Below are 18207 nucleotides of genomic sequence, written 5' to 3'. Positions count from 1 at the left end.
TCTATCTCAACCGAGAAATCTTGCAGATGAAACGGAAGCACAGAATCTTTTAATACAAGCCAGACCATCCACTCACACTCTCAGGAGTCGCAGTGAACATCCTGATTGGATACATTCCTTATGAGATGTAGCGCTACCATTGCTGCCACCTTCACCATTTAAACACAATGAACATATTATGCACCCAACATTATTTACAACAGTCTAAAAAGGGTCTGTTATGATGAGTTCATGGACAAGTAGCTAATAATAAAAAAAAGTTACTGTTTACATAAAAATGCAGTCACTCGCTTTAAATTTAAGCACCCTATGCCTTCATTCAATACCATAACTACAAAAAAGCGTTTAACTTTTTATTCTTTTTGACGTCAGAGCACTCGCAATTCATTGTCTTATAGCGCCCCCTATCGACGGCGTTCATTGAACTGCAGCCAAACGCGGATAGAAGATACAGCCGTTGAGTTATTGAAAGGGCCGCAGTGGAGAGTGGGCGGGCTAGTCAATAAAGCGGCTCTGGGCGGGAGTTCGTGGTGCGGTTTGGCCGAGAGAGTGAAGCTCAACTCCGGACACAAATACACGGGGAGGGAAGAGGCGTGTGGCTCCGTTCCTCATCATATCGCAGTTTAACTAGCACGTAACGTCACAGTTAAAGTTAGTTGCGTTATTCGCACTGAGACTTAAGCCGTTTTGAAGAATAACACGCATTCAACTATCGGTGTTGTTACCATCTCGACAACAAACGTTAGCCAGTCACTTAAACATCACCAAACAGACCTTTAAAGTTCACTATCAGGCCTGATATCGAGGAGCTGGTGGTATTTGGAGGCTGTTAACGGTTTTGTGGTGGTTTGAACGTTTCCTGCACGGATTTGTGGATTTGTTTTCTAAGTTTTGTTCGTGCAAGTCAGACGCTCGGGCCGCAAACAGTCTCCCGTGCGCAGAGAGCAGAAACAGGTGAGTGGAAACTCAGACGCGCGATTAGCGCTCATATATAACCACGCTTTTCATCCCTGTATAGTTTTAGACAATAATTTGATCGAAAAATTACTACGTGAAGTGTTTTTTCGCCATTTTATGTTAGCAGCTTGAGCTAACTGTACAGGCTAGCCATATTTTCAATATCTGCCAGTCTTTAGCATGTAGGCTAACACAGACACTCTTATTGTTTCTCTGTTAAAATACGCTGTTTGATGGATTTTTGACACTTATTGTTTGGTAGTTAAAGATTTTAAGGATTTGAAAGTTTGTTTTGACATGTTCTTGTGCAGTTAACTTTATGGAGCAGGATAGTTTGGCTGGTTCAGCTAGCAGCTGTCTGTTTGTTTGTGGGTTTGGCCTGCAGCATTCATTTGCTTTGACATATGGATTGGGTTGATTTGACATCTCCAATACATTTATATAACTTTCAGAAATTATTTAGTTTGCATATGTTTTTTACATGTCGTTTTATAAAATCTGCATTTAAATATTATTAATTTTAAGTGGTTGCATTGCGGTGCTGTCATGTTTACGTACTGTTACAATGTAAACATCTACCATGTGTCATTTGAAAGGACTGTCTTGAGTCAGCATTCGCATTTGACAGATCAAATGTAGGTTTTTTTTTATGTTAACACGATCAAGTAGGTATTAAATGCTTATGTTATCTTTCCCTAGATGCGTAATTAATTAAATTTTAAAGTGCATTAAATAGTAGAATTATCTTATTTGAGATGCATTATTGATGTTTGTTTACATTCATGTGCCTATATAATATTTTATAATATTTTTGATTACAGTATATAGATGCTCTTTACTCAGATTCTGTTTAAATGACTATGCAAGTGTTTTAAAGAACTGGTTTCTCATGAATGCAATCTTGCAGTCTGTTAAAGACCATAATCAATTTGAGATATCTGGTATTTCAAACCGTTTTCAGTAACAGACAGTTCCTTTTTCAGCGTGTTAAGTGTTTGTAGGTTTTGATGAGGTCAGTTCATTCAGAGATGCTTTCCCCATTAGTTATATTGACCAGTCAGCTCTACTGTACAGGTGGGGGGGAGGGGGTCTCAAAAGGTTTAAGAATTTGTACCTGTTGTCAAAACTAAGTATACAATAAGTTTAAAAATTATAATGGGGTTAAGTTTAAAAAAAAAAAATTTAATAACATAAACAGTTGTGAATAACACGCATACACAAATACGTGTGTGTGTGTGTGTATTTATATGTAAGTATTAATATAAAATTATACTTTATTATTAATATAAAGTAATAATTATAAAAATAAGTTTAATCAGTTGGTAGTTTATTTTAATGAATAATGTGGCGTGAATATTGTTGGATTTTATAACATATTATTTGTGATGCTCCCATTTATAGATCACCTTGTATGTGTTGTCATTTCAATTGATTTTGTAAAAGATTTGTACTTGATTAATTTCCATTGTTTCGTCATCCACAGTTCCCTGGTGGTCTGGAGAGCTCTGCGTTCGGAGCTAGAACCTGGACAGCTCATGACTTCAGACCAGGAAGGAAAAACTATCGTGGAGCCACAGGTGCAGCAGTCACAGGAAGCAAAGGAGAAAGACATTCCCCTTTTGGTAAAGTATAACCTACATATAGTCTTTTGAAGCATGTTAAATAATTGTGATTAGGGAATAAAAACCTACTAGCGAAACAACTGAGACACCCCGCCCAGCTTTGGGCGTTGTGAAAGGGCTTAACAGGCGGTTGCGTGAACCACCCTTGTGTTTTGGGACCGTGCCAAGTTGCTGATCCCATTCATTTAGTGCAAGAGCAGCGTCCATTGAAGGACCAATCATTGGAGAGAGTTCAAATTTGAGTGATGGGCCCATGTGAGTCAGCTGTATAATTTTAAATGTGCTATTTTGGATCTGGGGAGGGGGTAAGCAGCCATAGCGTGCGCCTCTGTCTCTCTTTCTCTTTCCGAGGAGCTTGTGAGAGGAGATAGTTTTTGTTCACCGGTCTGCATTGGTGTCCTATCACAAATTAAAAAATGGGGTGTTGTTTCAGCAAAGAACTGAACCTTAACCTGGTCAGTGAGAGAACAAGTCTTCTTCAGGCAGCCATTCCCGAGGGCTTCACAGTGAAAGACGTCAGAGACTGCACTTGGTCTGTCACTGATTTGGCCAGCGAGAAGCCTTCTGACAATGGGAACGTGAACACTGCTTTAGATACCAGTTGTAATGCTTCCTCCATAAACTTGTCAGCAGGTCTCAACTTCATTAAAGAGGGCGGTGACAGTGTACAGGAAGGAATGGCATTTTGGGATCCACCTGTTGGCGATCAACCTATCAACGAGGCTGTGGTCCAGAAAGGAAATGCCAGTGAAATGGGGACAGAGGGCAGAGACAATTGCAAAATTAAGGAACCTGAAACATTGGATTCTGTGAAAAGGAGAATAGCTGAAAATGCCATAAAGAGAGCAAAATGGTTTTGTGATGGTCAACAGGATTCCACAAAATTAACTAGATATGGCAAGAGTGAGAACACCACCTCTGGACAAAACACCCTGGGCATTAGTCCGTCATGCATTTTAAAGGATCAACACTCTGGTTTCTCCATTATTGCAAAAGAGGAACAAGTTAAGACCCTGTGGGATGTACAATCAAATCCTGTGCATGTCAGCCCTCCATTCAATAAATACTCTAGGAGCTCAATAAATCTGGATGACTCAGAAGATGGAAATTCTGGACTGTTGATCACTGACCATGGCTTTAAAAAAGAACAGAGTTTCTATAGCATCTGCTTGATTGATTTGGAGGATCTCGGGAGCGAGTGTGGGCACCAGTCTGTGACAGAAGCTGACGCAGTCAGGTACGCAAATGCTCCAGCTGTCTCTGAAAAGGCTTTGTTTGATAATTCATTACTCCAGAAAGACCAAACAATATCGGATTCAGAGCCTTCACATGAAATTACAGCAATCCAACAAACAGAAAAAGGACCCCCAGAGACAGGGTCTTCGACAAGTCTACCTTTAAATTTATCACTTCAAATTGAAGAACATACACTCCCAGATCTTCTAAAACCATTTCCTGCTCAAGAAAATGAAAAGCCTATATCTGAAAATGACGTTTTCACTCTTTATACAGATATAGAGAACACGCTTTCTCCCTTTACTGCTGTAGAGGACGTCATTGATCAACCCTCCCCAGATCTGCTGGCGCAAAATGGACAGATGTCTGTGTTGAAGTCAAGTACAGATACTGCATTGCCACAGGGGGAACCTGCTGACCTACTTAACAACCGTGATCTTAATAGTAGCTTTTGTGATAAGGCCACAGATCTGGAGAGTGGTTCAGAGCTCAACATGCATTATGCTGTTTTTGAAGAATCTATGTTGAGACCGCAAGATCTGAGTGGTCCTCCAGATGAATTAGAATTGGAAACTCAATGCAAAAATGATGATAATAGAGAATCAATGAACCAAAAGGTGGAGAAGAAACCTGTTTTGTCAGATAATATTGATTCCTTCATTTCTTCTCTTAGAAACACAGGAGATAGGTCTCCAAACCTTAACATAGCTATCGTGGAATCAGATCAATGTGTTTCCAAGAAGACCCCGACTGAGAAGGTTCTCAAAAAAATGCCTCAAGCTTTCTCAGCTGTCAACACATCTGCATCAGTAAAGTTAGCTGAGACCGAGAACCACGGGTTTTCAAGGAAAGATGCCTCTGTAGACATTGAAAATTTAAAGTTTTGCTCTGAAACCCCAATGACTTCTGATAAAGAAGACAACCAGTCAAAATCACCTTCCTGTTTGAGAGTTGGAGTTGAACCAAGGCAAATAGCAACACAGGACGAGGTCATTCTGAATCCTTGGCAGTGCAGTAAATTGCAAAGTGAACGCAAGACAAATGAATCTGACATGTTCAAGGATGCTGGTGCGCTTCAGCATTTGAGCAGTCCATCTCATACACAAGATATTTGTTTAGATTTCACTTGTAATGCAAAAGAAGACAAAATGGACATGACTTTGAGTAAAGACATTTACCCTTGCTGTGTTTTTTCCACTGACCAGACAAAGATTGTGTCAGAATGTGTCAGTCCAAACGGGGAACAGAATGTAGAACCAAATGCAAATTTTGCAAATGCTGAACCATGTGACAAGAGTCCATCTCTCCTTCCTATAAATGCTTTTGTGAACTTTGAGCATCTGATGGAAGTCCCTGGTAAATCCGAAGAAGCTGATTATTACAATGTAAGTTCTTTGCGTTGTTCTGTTTCTGATGTCATTCATACAAACTCAGTACCTGTACCCAGTTCTGATTGTCCTGTTGAGGAAGATCTCTTCCAGAGCAATTCCACCTGGTTTGTAAACGCATCACACAATGATGTCTGTAATAAAGGACATCCAGAAAGCATTGCAGAGAGTTATTTAATACAGGTGGGTTTGGGAAGCGAACTGCCGGCAGCAGCACAAGAGCAAGTCATGGACAATGAAATTGGAGAGACTTGTTTACAGCATGATGAGAAGATGCATATTGCCGGCAAATTCTTCAGTGAGGATGAACAGAAGGCACTGGCTGAGATTTGTTTGTGTGCAGATGATGGTGAAACCGAAATGTCAGAACTTGAACCGCAGGGACTCGTTCAGACTTTAGAGCTGCTTAATTGCCTAAATGATGGGAATAACAACAATGATTGTTTGAAATCTGTTTGTTCTGCTAGCAATGATGTACAAACACTTTCTCAACCTTTATGCCAACCTGAAGTTTTGGAGACATTTGATTGCTCTTCATTGTCAATAAACTGCACAAGGGAAGGCACTTGCCAATATTTGGACCCTTCTTCAGAGCATCAAGCCAGTGACATTCAGAGATCTTCTGTTACATCCATTCAGGACCGTGGAGACCCTTATGACATGGGGGAAATCAGAGATGTTGTTGACTATGGCATTCCTCTCGTGAGTACTGCAGGACTATCACTTGAAACTGGAGATGCGCGGTCATGTGCTATACAAGGCCATGGTAGTGATTATGCTTCCGTTGAGTGCTTGACAACTACCATGCCTCATGTTTCCCAACTTATAACAAGCAGTCTTGGTGCTCTTGACTTTGATCAGTCTGATTTGAAAGTCATTGCTGATGATATGAGTGATAAAGTTTCTTATGTAAATACAGCAATTCCGTTACCAGTAGAGCCTGACCAGGTTGATGTTTACGCCACCTTGCCATCTTACGAGATCTATTTTCTCAATAAAGATCAATTCACGGTTCCTGTGCAGGTGGAAAACCCTCAGGGCTCGGATGAAATGGAGGGAGAGCAAGGCATGCTGAATATGGTTTCAGACCTTCTTGGGAAATCAGAGTTGAGCGATGAGGTGGACTCTAGTCACTGCCTTCCGGTGTGGGCCAAAGAACCACATGTCCTGTTTTCTGATAACACCAAAGCCTGTGCGTTGGTATCAGCATGGGACAATGCTGTCTCTGAGGCAAGCCTTACAATGGCAAATGATGAACGGGATGCTGAATCTGATTTCCAGAACTCTATGGGTTTCATAGCACCCTATCCTTATAATCTGTTAGCCACTGAAGGATCTTGTGTATGGGACTGGCAGAATGCTTATAGTGAACTTGTGAGTACTTCTCTAGCCAGCTTTAAGCTTGGTTATACAGTAGCTTTTAAAATGATTTGGACACTTTAGCCACAGTGGATTTCATTGGATTAAAAAAAAATTCAACCTAAATGACATAAATATATTTTATTTTTTTATATTTTTTTACTAAATGAGGTTGCCATCTTGAAAAAATATTAGTTTTAGTCCATTCTAAAAAAACAAACCCTAGCATCATTTGCTTGCAGATCTTACTTGGATTTTGTATTTTATGTAATGCAGTATATCCGTATTAAATGACCACTGACCATGATTTAGTTGCGTGACTGTAAAGGCATTGATTCAGCCCATGGTTGAACATGCTTTTGATTCATAATCATGTGCCCAATTGATAACCCATGTTTTTTGTTTTTTAAAGGAATCCTCCAAGATCTCAGACCTCAATCCCAATGCGAAGGCATGGGCCAATTACATACCTAAACCGGAGGCCTCTGCTCCAACCTGCCCAGATTCTCTGCAGTCATGGGTAGAAGAGGCCGATGACCCATCAAACTGCATCTCAGGAGGTACACCTCCAAAAATGATTGTTCCTAAGTTAAATTGGTGTATACCATCCTTATCAGTCTAAAGAGGTTCTGATGTGTTTTTGTCCATGCAAGGTTATAACAACAGTGAAGACAAAGGGAACTGGAATGAGGAACAGCAGGTATCTACGTCTGTAGAGCTGCCCTTTGCAGCACAGTCAGAATCAATGTACATTGGAAGCTCAGCCAGTGAGAAGGGCATTGAGTCAAACCAGAACACCAGTATGAAAGGTAATATCCTTTTTGTTCTTTTGTTTATTGTTTTCAACCTACTCTTATTACAGTTGTTTACAGTCATGCATTTTTACTATGACACCAGTTGGCACAATCAGTCATTAAGAATGAATAACTATAGCATTGTTAAATATTTGATCATTTGTTTAATTCTGGTGTGCAGGGGTGGATGATTCAGACTCCTCCAGACAGCTCGAAGACCTTCGGGAACAGTTGAAGGCAACACTGGAGTTCTGCCTTTCTAGGTAATTACTAGCATCTTTCACAACTGATCACACTGAGTCAGCTTATTGATTTGTAACTGGTCCTGTTGGTTGCACTTACCAAAAGTTCACAGCCTTTTTATTTATTTATTTTAAACATAACGTATCCTACACTGTACCTTAAATTAAGAAGAGTGAATTTCAGACTGTTCTGTGTTAATGTCTCATTGAGATGTTACACTTATGCAAATGCTTACAATAATTCTTACAATAATCTTAGTTTTATGGCAAATGTAGGTTTGGATGTACACTTGACCTACACTTTTCTTGCTGAAGAAAATTAATTAATTAAATTTTTTTTAATTAAAAATCATATTGACCCCAAACTTTTGAAATGTAGTGAATGTTCTTAAAAGCTTGAGGATGTTGAGTCCGTGTAGGATTGATGGTGACCTGACTCTAATCCTTTTCCAGGGAGAATCTAGCCAATGACATGTACCTCATCTCGCAAATGGATAGTGACCAGTATGTGCCAATAGTGACTTTGGCAAACCTTGATCAAATCAAGAAACTCACCACTGATGTGGATCTCATTGCAGACATCTTAAAAAGTGAGCCTAAATCATCACCTTTGCACTTTTATGGGTCACAGTGTGTCTTTTTGTTTTAGACTCTTAAAATGAGTTTGGTTACACACAGCAGATGGGTCTGACATTTAATGATGCTTTTCGACTTACCAGCACTGCCTCTCGTTCAAGTGGACAAATGTGGAGAGAAAGTGCGGCCCAATCAAAACCGCTGCATCGTAATTCTCAGAGAGGTTCCCGAGGCCACTCCTCTGGAGGTATGCATCATGCATCACTCTTATTCAGTTACATCTTTAATACTCTCAGCTTATGTTTGTGTTGTATGACATTTGGCTTTCACTTTTACAGGAAGTCGAAGCACTCTTTAAGAGCGATAACTTGCCCAAATTCATCAATTGTGAGTTTGCCTACAACGACAACTGGTTCATCACCTTTGAAACTGAGGCAGATGCTCAGCTGGTAAAGTGTCTCCTTTATTGCCTCTGATTTGATCATCTCAGATTACCGCCTCAGGATTTTTAATAAGCTCTCTCCCTGTTACTAAATGTTGGCATACATCACTCTTTCAGGCATATCAGTATCTCAGAGAAGAGGTGAAAACTTTTCAAGGGAAGCCGATAAAGGTAGAGGGCAATGCAGCATATGTGACACCACTGAAGGATATTTTGTGCTATTTTTAGTGACTCAAGGTTTCTCCTTTTTCACACTTTAAAATAAAGTTCTTGTGTCCATCTACAAATGTACTCTAGGCAAGAATAAAGGCCAAGGCCATTGCCGTCAATACCTTTGTGCCAAAGAATGGGTATCGGCCAGTGGATGTGTCCTCAAATGTCCAACAGCGCTACACCCCTTACTACATCCCACCTGTGTATGGAGCACAGCAACAGTTTCCTCTTTACAGACTGGTGACGCCTCAGGGCTGGTCAGCTACGCAGAGCTACCTGGACCCTGCTCTGGTAAGTCCCATTTGTCCTATTTGGCTCTGAGGAATATCTGAGTGGCGTCTGGGGAGGTACTAATCAGGTGTTGTCAACCAACAGGTTACTCCATTTCCCAGCCCTGCGTTCATTAATGGCTTCGCTGGTTCTCCAACATTTAAGTCAGCAACATCTCCACTAGATTTTCGCCAATATCCACCTCGAACCAGGTATTTTTGTTACAGTGAAAACATCTGATATACATTCACACTACCAGTTTAAAGAAATAAATTAATACTTTTCAGCATGCATGTTTTAAATTGACCAATTAAATTTTTTAATTTGACAAGATTTCTATTCCAAATAAATCAGGGCTAAGTAACTTCAGTCCTGGAAGGCAAATGACTTCATAGGACCACGATATGAGACATTTTATTTCATAATAAAATTATTTTTATTTTTTTTAACCCATTTATCCCACCTTAACTTCCTGCATATTAATCGAAAAACGAATTGTGATTGGATGGTTATTTTGTTCTATGACAAGCTTTGTTACCTTTGATAAGGCTGTTCTCACATGACAGAACACTTCCACTACTCGCTCTTATCACCCTGTCATAAAGAATTTTTGAAATACGGGAAAAATCATGACTTTTTCAAAATAAGTCAGGACGCTAAAAATAGAGCTGAAAAACAGGATGTCTGGTCACCTTATTTCTAAAGGATCATTGTGAAGACTGGAATAATGATGCTGAAAATTCAGCTTTGCATCACAGGAATAAATAACTTTTCTAAATATATTAAAATAGAAAACAGCTGTGTAACCATTCTTTCATTCAAACAGGAACCACAACAAAACACACATTCGACTCACTACAGAACGTGGAACCACTCTGCTGGAAAACCCTGCTGCTTTCTCTACTTTCCCTTCGGAGAGAGTTCCCAATGGGACGCGTCCTCCACAGGCTCATCACCTGGGTAGCCGACCTCGACTACCCAGCGGTCTGTGTTATCCGCGCCGGGACCAGGTTGGAAGTGGACGAATGGAAGTGAATGGAGCCGATTATTCTCTGAACGCAGGCCGTGGAAGGTAGTGCTGCACATCTGCAGCAGCTGTTTATTAATTTCATAAATATTGTCATAATACCATATCCAAACAGGGGAAAAAAGCTCATAGAGTTCTGTTTCCTTAAGAAATTGTGGTCATATTTTCCATGTAGTTTGTTTGATTGTTTTTTGTTTTTTTTGAAGAAGGGGCGGCTATGGATACAGGAAAAGAAGAGATGACAACAAGTTTCCAGTATGTAATTTGCTTTGTTTCAACAAACACTGCATTATACAAATGTTTTGTTGAGTTTTACTTCTGTTATGATGGGAAACTATGTTCTTCAAGTAAAATATAATATGCAGTCAAGCCTGAAGGGTCTGAATCTACATTATCTTGCTTATTCCGCAGCCAAGTTAACAAATAATTTTTAATAAATTCAGGAAATATTTATTTGTAACTTATTTATGACAGCGAAAGAATCCAGAGTGATAAGAAAGACTTCATTAGCACATCCATGTAAAAAAAATAAGAATATCAGTTGCTTGATTATGCTGCCTGCGACTGGCCAATAACAATAGTTTTTCTGTAGTGCGGTGTACTAATGTAGCATAGTGAGGAATTGCCAAAAGTTAGTCAGAGTTTAAAAATAAATGTGCCAATGTGGGCTCAATTTGTTTTCCACATTTCAACTCTTTTTCTGAATCTTTGTTTAACAGAGAGCAGCAACACCGTCGCCCCCTCCTGTTCAGGAGCGTACTCCCTCCCCCAGCTTTGAGCTGGGTCTGTCCAGCTTCCCTCCTCTGCCTGGAGCCGCAGGAAATCTAAAACCTGAAGTAAAAACTGAAAACAGCCTTGACAACCGACTGTCTGACATTGTCTCCGGAGCAGTTAAAGACAAGGTTGACTTTCATTCTGTCTTTCATGAGTGTCTTTTGTGTTCGAGTGATGCACTTTAAAAAAGGAAGAGGAAAAACATTTTGCACTTATATTTGCGAATTGTAGAGATTTTACCAAATGGTCTTGGTTTTTAAATATTAACTCATACCAGGTTCACAGCAGACCTTGCTGTCAGTCATAACCATGACAAGTCCTTGGGTGTTTTGAATGTTGTAGAGTGAGTAAGTGTGTGTGTGTGTGTGTTCCTGCTGTCCAGCTGTTATGTTTGTTCATTCTGTCCTTGCCGTAGGAGTTTCACAGAGACTCCTTTGTCTCTTCACAGCCTCTAAATAAGGATGTGGTCACCAGCCGCGTGATATCAGGGACCCCCAAAGAATCTGTGGAGGCTGCTCCTGCTCCTGCTGCTCAGACCCCAGTGGACCACCAACACTCACCCTCTCCAGCCGTTACAAAGTGGGTTTTCTTATTCTGAGTAACTAATCGATACATGTGACAAATGTTAACTAACTTTTTTTGGCATTTCAGCCATCTGTTCTTTCAGAAAACAATGAATAAATAATTCACTGGCTTATATAATAATGTAAAATGTCTTAACTTTGACTAATATTACAAGTGTATTTCTGGGGGAAATATGAAATGAAAATTGCACATTGTAATATATGTACTGCTTGTTTTTCTTGTATGTTACAGACCGACAACTGTAGAAAAACCTAAAGAGATGCAGACACCTGCAGAGAAATGCTCTGAGACACCCGCTGCTAAAACCGTACCACTGAGCAATCCAGTATCGCTAAGTGTCCAGGTAGCCTGAAATCAGAAACTTACCTTTTTTTTAATAGCAGAATAGTCAGGTTTATGTAATCATATTTGTAGTTGAGTGTTAGGAGACCAAGTGGTACAGTTGGTGGACATCGCTTAGCTGTTTTACCATGATTTAAACTTCTATGGTAAAAACAAGCTCTGATTGTGGCTAGTGTAGTTTTTTTTTTTTTTTTTTAAACAGGTTTTCAGCAGCAAATGTAAAAAAATAAAGTTAGAAAAAACCTCACCTGCTTTGTGGGTTGTACAGAAATATATATCATATGGAACTATTGCGCTCTTGCATCAGTTCCTTCAGCACTTTGTAATTTGCTCAAACTCTTTGACCGCTTATATATGCTGAAGTTCAAAAGTCCGGGGTCAGTAATTTTTTTTTTTTATTATTATTATTTGTTTTTTGAAAGAAGTGAATGCATTTATTTAGCCAAGACACATTAAATTGATCAAAGCTGAAAGTAAAACATTTATAAATATCTATAATTTCTAAATGTATCTTTTTCAAATAAATTGTTCTTTTGAAATTTCTACCCATCACAATTCTGGAAAAATCTATCACAGTTTTCACGAAAATATAAAGCAGCACAATTGTTTTCAACATTGATAATACATTTTTCTTGAGCATAAAATCAGTATATTATGAGAAACACTGAGGACTGGAGGTAATGGCTGATGAATATTCAGCTTTGCCATCACAGGAATACATTTTAAAACAGAATATTTGAAAATATTACTGCATTTTTTTTTATTATTAAATAAATGCAGCCTTACTGAGCAAAAGAGACTTCTAGATAAAAGATCCTGTTCTTGTTCTTTAATGCCTCTTGTTATGCTACATTCTTAATGCAAAGAATGCCATTATGAATTACATTTCATAATGCATAATCGATAACCTTTGTTTAACCAGGAGCCCCGGAAGCCAAGCTATGCAGAGATCTGTCAGAGGATAAGGGATGCACCAACACAGCAGCCATCAGCAGATCCCCGGCCTCTCAGCTCCACCGCTGAAGACATCAAGACTTCTGACTCTGCAGAACGCAGATGCAGAGAATCAGCGCCCGCACCTGCCAAATCTGCAGCGACCACTTGTCCCAGAGAGACCGTGAAACCTCCTCAGAGCGGCGGCACGACAGCTTCCTTCCACCAATCCTGAGGGCCTCGTCTTTGCTTCCAGGACCGAATGGGAATGAAAACTTTGTCAGGGCTGCTCAAAAAAACAAACAACAAAAAAAAAACCAAGTCCCTCTTATCTCACGGTCTCTGTGAGCGCACACAAACACACAGACAGACAGCTTGTCACTGGAATCAGGGCCTACAGACAAAAGCACTTGTGTGCATAAGGGTTCTCTGAATATTTTTGTTGTCCTTTGTCGTTTTGTTTTTCGATTTATAAGATCTTTTGTTGTTTTCCAAGGAAAATGGGATTAATGAACCAGCATCAGTTGGAGATTAACTATTTAAAAACATTGTCAGAGCTCACCTTTATTTTAGGGTTTAATCTTCAAGTAGTGCTGTTGGAAGGAAATACTGATTTTTTTTTTTTTTTTTTTGAATAGCGCTGATCCTGAAACACTTTATTTTTGTGTGTTCTTTCCTTTTTTTTTTTTTAAACTAATATGTATATAATTTTGCTAACTTTGAGTGTCTTGGTGCCGATGCGATTCTTAATCTCGACGGCCCCAGCCATTTCTGCATGAGTGAGACTTTTGTGTAAATCTGTTTTGTTCCGTTTCTATGTTTGGATGTTCCAGCACTGGAGTGACTGTTTTTTGTTGTTTTTTTTTGAGCTCTGAATTATTTTTTTACATGCTAATCCTCTATCAAAGTGTACTGATGTGATATTGTAGCAGGTGTATGTATACCTGTTCTTGTGTGCATGCTTTCTTTTACGTTTTCTTCTTTTCTTTTTAACTTTTTAATGGCACACATTGGTTTGCTGTATCATTTCTTTTCTGTTTTTCCCCTACTCGCCAATAGTGTGGGAAGAATCCGCTCTGATGCCTCTTCCTTCAATTCTGGAAGATCTGAACACTGCAAAGTCCTCAGGTTGCAAGGGGTGAAGTGTTCATGTGCCTAGTCTGCTGTGATCTCACTGATAGATGGCTATATTATTTGCTTCTTAGCTCCGTTTGTTCCCCCAGTGTGGTGCTACGGTTCGTCACATGGTTACTTTGGTGCTTTTATCTGTAGAAATGAAGGGAAAGACACTGACATGCACCAACGTCTATCGTATGACCTTCACAGATTCGCTTTCATATCACCATCACTATACGAGTGGGATTGTGTACATTTTATATAGTGACGTATACATCAAGAGCTAAAAGATCTGAGCCTTCAGCACACATGGACCAGCGCTGTTTTGTGGGGTTTCTCCTTTATGCAGACTTTGCGTTCCAGTGTCACTCTCGGTCATGCTGTTCATTAGTTAAGTTCATTGGTTCTCGTTGGAGTTAGAAATCGTCTTGGGCCGAGCAAGACAGTCCGTTTTTTTTTTTTTTTTTTTTTTTTTTTTTTTTATGTCTTCCTGCAGCGTGGAGCACGTGCAGAATGCTTTGAGATGTTCGTCATGGTGTATGTTGTTTATATTCTCTTGTATTTTCCCTGTGAGTTTTTTTTTTTCTTGGTTAATCAAAAAAGAAAAAAAGAAAAGTTTTTGTTGATTTTTCTGACTTCCTGAATGCAACTGATCATTTTTCCATCAATAAATGAAGCATACCATGGGTAATGTAATGAAGGTTTCATTACATTAACCTTAAAGATGTTTAAAAAAAAAAAAAAGAAACAAATTAAAAAGAAACATCACATATAAATTAACAGTGTTTGAAAACTTGAATTTTATTTAAACTTGAAAAAAAAAAAAGTCTCTGCCTTAACTTTTTAGATGACAGTTTGGAGTTTTTTTTGTTTGTCGTTTTCTTTCTTTCGGTTCCCAAAGTGTAGAAAAAAGGATGATGTGGTTGAGGCGTCACGAAGCCTTCGTCACTACATTTGTGTAGCACAATACTTTTGGGATTGAGGTGGGATTCTCATTTTGTTTTGTTCTCCTCTGTGTAAATGCTTGTAGTCTAAACTGTAGTACATGTATACACTCGGATGTGTGTGCTTTCTCTGTACAGATGTAAATAATTGGAAAATGTTCAAATGGTACCCTAAAATTGGTTATGAGAAAATGTATGGGAAAAAAATAAATAAATGTTAATGAGAAATTTTATGTTTGTTAAGTAGGCTTGGTTAAATATTCTCAATGTTGGTATAATCTTGTGGTCACCAACAGTATGACCACAAGATGGCATAATATAAGCAGTGATACTTTATGGAGATATTGTGTTAAGGCTTCAGAACCAGCAGGCCTATCAGCACAAGACTAAAAGATCTCCAGGTCTCAAAGATTTCCTGTATTTCAGTATCAGTCTAAACTCCCGAACACTTAAAGTATTAATGCATAACTATCAGTATACAGACAATATTCTATTACAAGTTATATAATCAGCAAAACAACTGGAATTGGAGATAAATAGCAAAATGCACGTTTATTTAAGTGTTTGGTTTGTCACCTTGGTTTATTTGACAACCGCACTTAAGCTTAATGAACTCAACTAGTTTGTATAAAACTTGATCATATTATCCAGCATCTTCTGCTTCAACTGAAGCAAGAGTCACATGATTGATGTCATATTTTCTGATTGGTAAAATAGTGCGGATTTCTTATTTCAAATTTCTTCTGCATTTGACATAATTTACACTGATTTTTTTTGTTCCTTAACACTGTATTTCAAGATTACAGACATTCCTAAAAACTATCCTAAAAACTATCCTTAAAATCCTTTTTATTTATTTTTTTTTTTTTTAATGTGAGCTCCAATATTAGGACATTATCTTTTTTGAATACAGAAGATTTATTGCTGTATTCACTATTGTTCAAAAGATTGAGGTTTGTAAGATTTTCAAATCTCATTTACATTTATTTATTTATTGAAGTCAAGGACACATTTATTTGACCAGAAATACAGTGAAAAAAAATATTAAATATAAACCTTAAAATAAAAAAGTTAAATATATATTAAAAAAAATACAACTCAAAACACTTGTTTTTATTTGAATATATTTAAAATGTAATTTATTTCCGTAATTTACTATCTGTGCTAGGAACAGTTGCTTAATATTACGATTTTTTTTACGAATGTACTGACACTTGATCAATTTAATTCCAAGCTGATTGGTTTTAACATTTTTAAAAAAATGTTATTTACGTTCATGTTTATTTATTTAAATATAAATGTAACCTGAACAGGTATTGTCATTATGAAATGATTATTTATGGAAACATAAACAGAGTCGTTCTGTCGCCCCCCAGCGGCTTTAGAAATCACTGCCTTGCGTCATGAGAGAGTGACAGAGAGAAAGAGAGGGAGAGGGGCTCGAGAGACGAACACACACACACACACACACACACCGCTCCGAGAGGCGAGCTTCAGCGCACTGACAGTCCACATCTTACACTGCTGACTCTAACGGCGGAGTCTCTCAGATATGGCGGGGCTTCGTTGAGAGGCACAGAAAATCTCCGAGCACCGAGCACTTCGTTCCTGGACACGCGTCTCCCGCAGCCCTCCTTATGCACCGCTGCGACGCGGAGAAACGGCAGCAGCGCTGAAAGAGTCGAAGAAAGAGGACGAGAGTGATTTTTACCCCCTTGAACGGACAATGGCGGACCGTGATGCGCTGCCCCTTCCATTGGAAGTGAGGGCCAGATTGGCTGAGCTGGAGCTGGAGCTATCCGAAGGTATGGTTGACATTATAAATGACTTATTTCGTTCGACAATACGGTTGTTGCGGAGGATACGTTAACGGCCCCCTCCTCTCATCTCCTCCTCCTCCCACCCCAAATCCCACCACCATACCAACACAACCAGCACCAGATGTTGGAGCCAATTATTATCCCCGCAGCAGCGCTGAGGTTGTGTTCAGAAAGGCGTTCGTTTGCTGTAACTCCCGCCGCATTTTCTTTGTTACAATGTATCTATTTGACCTTGAGGAAACCATTCAAAGACTTCAGAACTGATTTTTTTCCGTTAGGATTTTGAAAATGTGTGTCCCTAGAGACCACAGTCTAAATACCGCCGTGGAATCATCCTGTACCCGGTGATATTTTTGCATTTCTGTGGCTGTGTTGTTATTTATGCCAGTGTAATGTCTTCAGTACACCAGCAGTTAGGTAAATAAGCAGTTCCCCACAATTGCATCGCCAAATATGCCATCTTTACACTGCAAAAGCTGCATCTAAAGCTGCATTTATACCACAAAAAGATGCTGCTTAGATGCTGCTTAAATTAATTTCACACAGGATATCATACATATAATAATTAAATATTAATAGAGTTTTGGCTTTAAATTTGGAATTATGAATGTAGAAACATCAAAATAATGGATGTCTGAAAATATGTAATATGACAGCATGTCATGACAGCAACAAAGTTTCATTCTGTCTGATGCCACGTTCATATAATTTTTCTTATGACTCATACTGTAGCCTATATTTTTGTTTAGATGCCGAATAACTCCAAACTTATCTAATTATAGTTTTCTGTTTCCATTTCTATTTCATAACCAGATTTTTCATTGCATTTGAAACATAAAAGACACATAATGCAAATATACAGGAATTTCCCCCAAATTTTCATTTATTAGACTACAACATTAAAACCAATTTAAAACACACACACACACACACACACACACACACACACACACACATATATATATATATATATATATATATATATAAATATATATATATATATATATATGTATATATATATATATATATATGTATATATATATATGTATATATATATATATATATATATATATATGTATATATATATATATATATATATATATATATATATATATGTATATATATATATATATATGTATATATATATATATATAAAATGTGTGTAATAATGCATATAATAACTATGCATATTTAGTCAAAAAATAGTTGTACAAATATAGATATATATATATATACACACACACACACACACACACACACGTACACGTATATACTAGTTTGAGATGGGCTGTAAATTGTTTATTTACCAATTCTTGGATCGTCATTGGTTATTGGATGTTTAACATTGGGTCTACCAATAAATTGTTAGTTAGGGGAAAATAAATGAATGGTATCAGTATTGGCCAAACCAGTAATTAGTGGCTCAAAGCTGGTAATTTTATTATGGCTTTTAATGCAGCACTATGTGATTTGGTGTCATCCAGAAACACAGGCATGTAATATTTGTATCGTGTATCATGATGAGAATCTTGGAATCTGACATAAGCAAACAGAATTGAGTTGAACT

General features: G+C 38.2%; 2 protein-coding genes across 12 annotated transcripts in view; both read left to right on the top strand.

Annotated features, from left to right (window-relative positions):
- The first annotated feature begins 486 nt into the window (after positions 1–486).
- Positions 487–15053, top strand: LOC128013366 (la-related protein 4B). Of its 2 annotated transcripts, none has more exons than XM_052596300.1 (17): positions 487–954; positions 2441–2579; positions 6975–7122; positions 7216–7371; positions 7538–7619; positions 8052–8188; positions 8318–8421; positions 8513–8623; positions 8734–8787; positions 8914–9120; positions 9205–9311; positions 9926–10171; positions 10333–10381; positions 10846–11028; positions 11349–11479; positions 11717–11828; positions 12750–15053. In XM_052596300.1, exons 2-17 carry the CDS (start codon positions 2493–2495, stop codon positions 12993–12995), a joined length of 2160 nt encoding a protein of 719 aa, XP_052452260.1. In that variant the 5' UTR covers positions 487–954; positions 2441–2492; the 3' UTR covers positions 12996–15053. The 2 variants fall into 2 exon arrangements, with proteins under 2 accessions (XP_052452260.1, XP_052452261.1); XM_052596301.1 differs by having other exon boundaries at positions 490–954; positions 10336–10381.
- Positions 15054–16215: 1162 nt separating this feature from the next.
- LOC128013315 (disco-interacting protein 2 homolog C) overlaps positions 16216–18207 on the top strand; it is a 103116-nt gene continuing 101124 nt past the window's right edge. For 8 of the 10 annotated variants that reach the window (XM_052596222.1, XM_052596221.1, XM_052596216.1 and 5 more), the window contains exon 1: positions 16260–16625. In XM_052596222.1, the coding sequence (XP_052452182.1) occupies positions 16547–16625 (79 nt within the window). In that variant the 5' untranslated portion in view covers positions 16260–16546. Of the gene's footprint in view, positions 16626–18207 lie in introns of all 10 variants that reach the window. The other 2 variants (XM_052596219.1, XM_052596220.1) reach the window with 2 other exon arrangements.

The sequence above is a fragment of the Carassius gibelio genome, chromosome B24, assembly GCF_023724105.1.
Source record: "Carassius gibelio isolate Cgi1373 ecotype wild population from Czech Republic chromosome B24, carGib1.2-hapl.c, whole genome shotgun sequence".
Classification (NCBI taxonomy): domain Eukaryota; kingdom Metazoa; phylum Chordata; class Actinopteri; order Cypriniformes; family Cyprinidae; genus Carassius; species Carassius gibelio.
The sequence above is the reverse complement of the archived record's forward strand: the minus strand, read 5'-3'. Positions and strand labels throughout refer to the sequence as shown.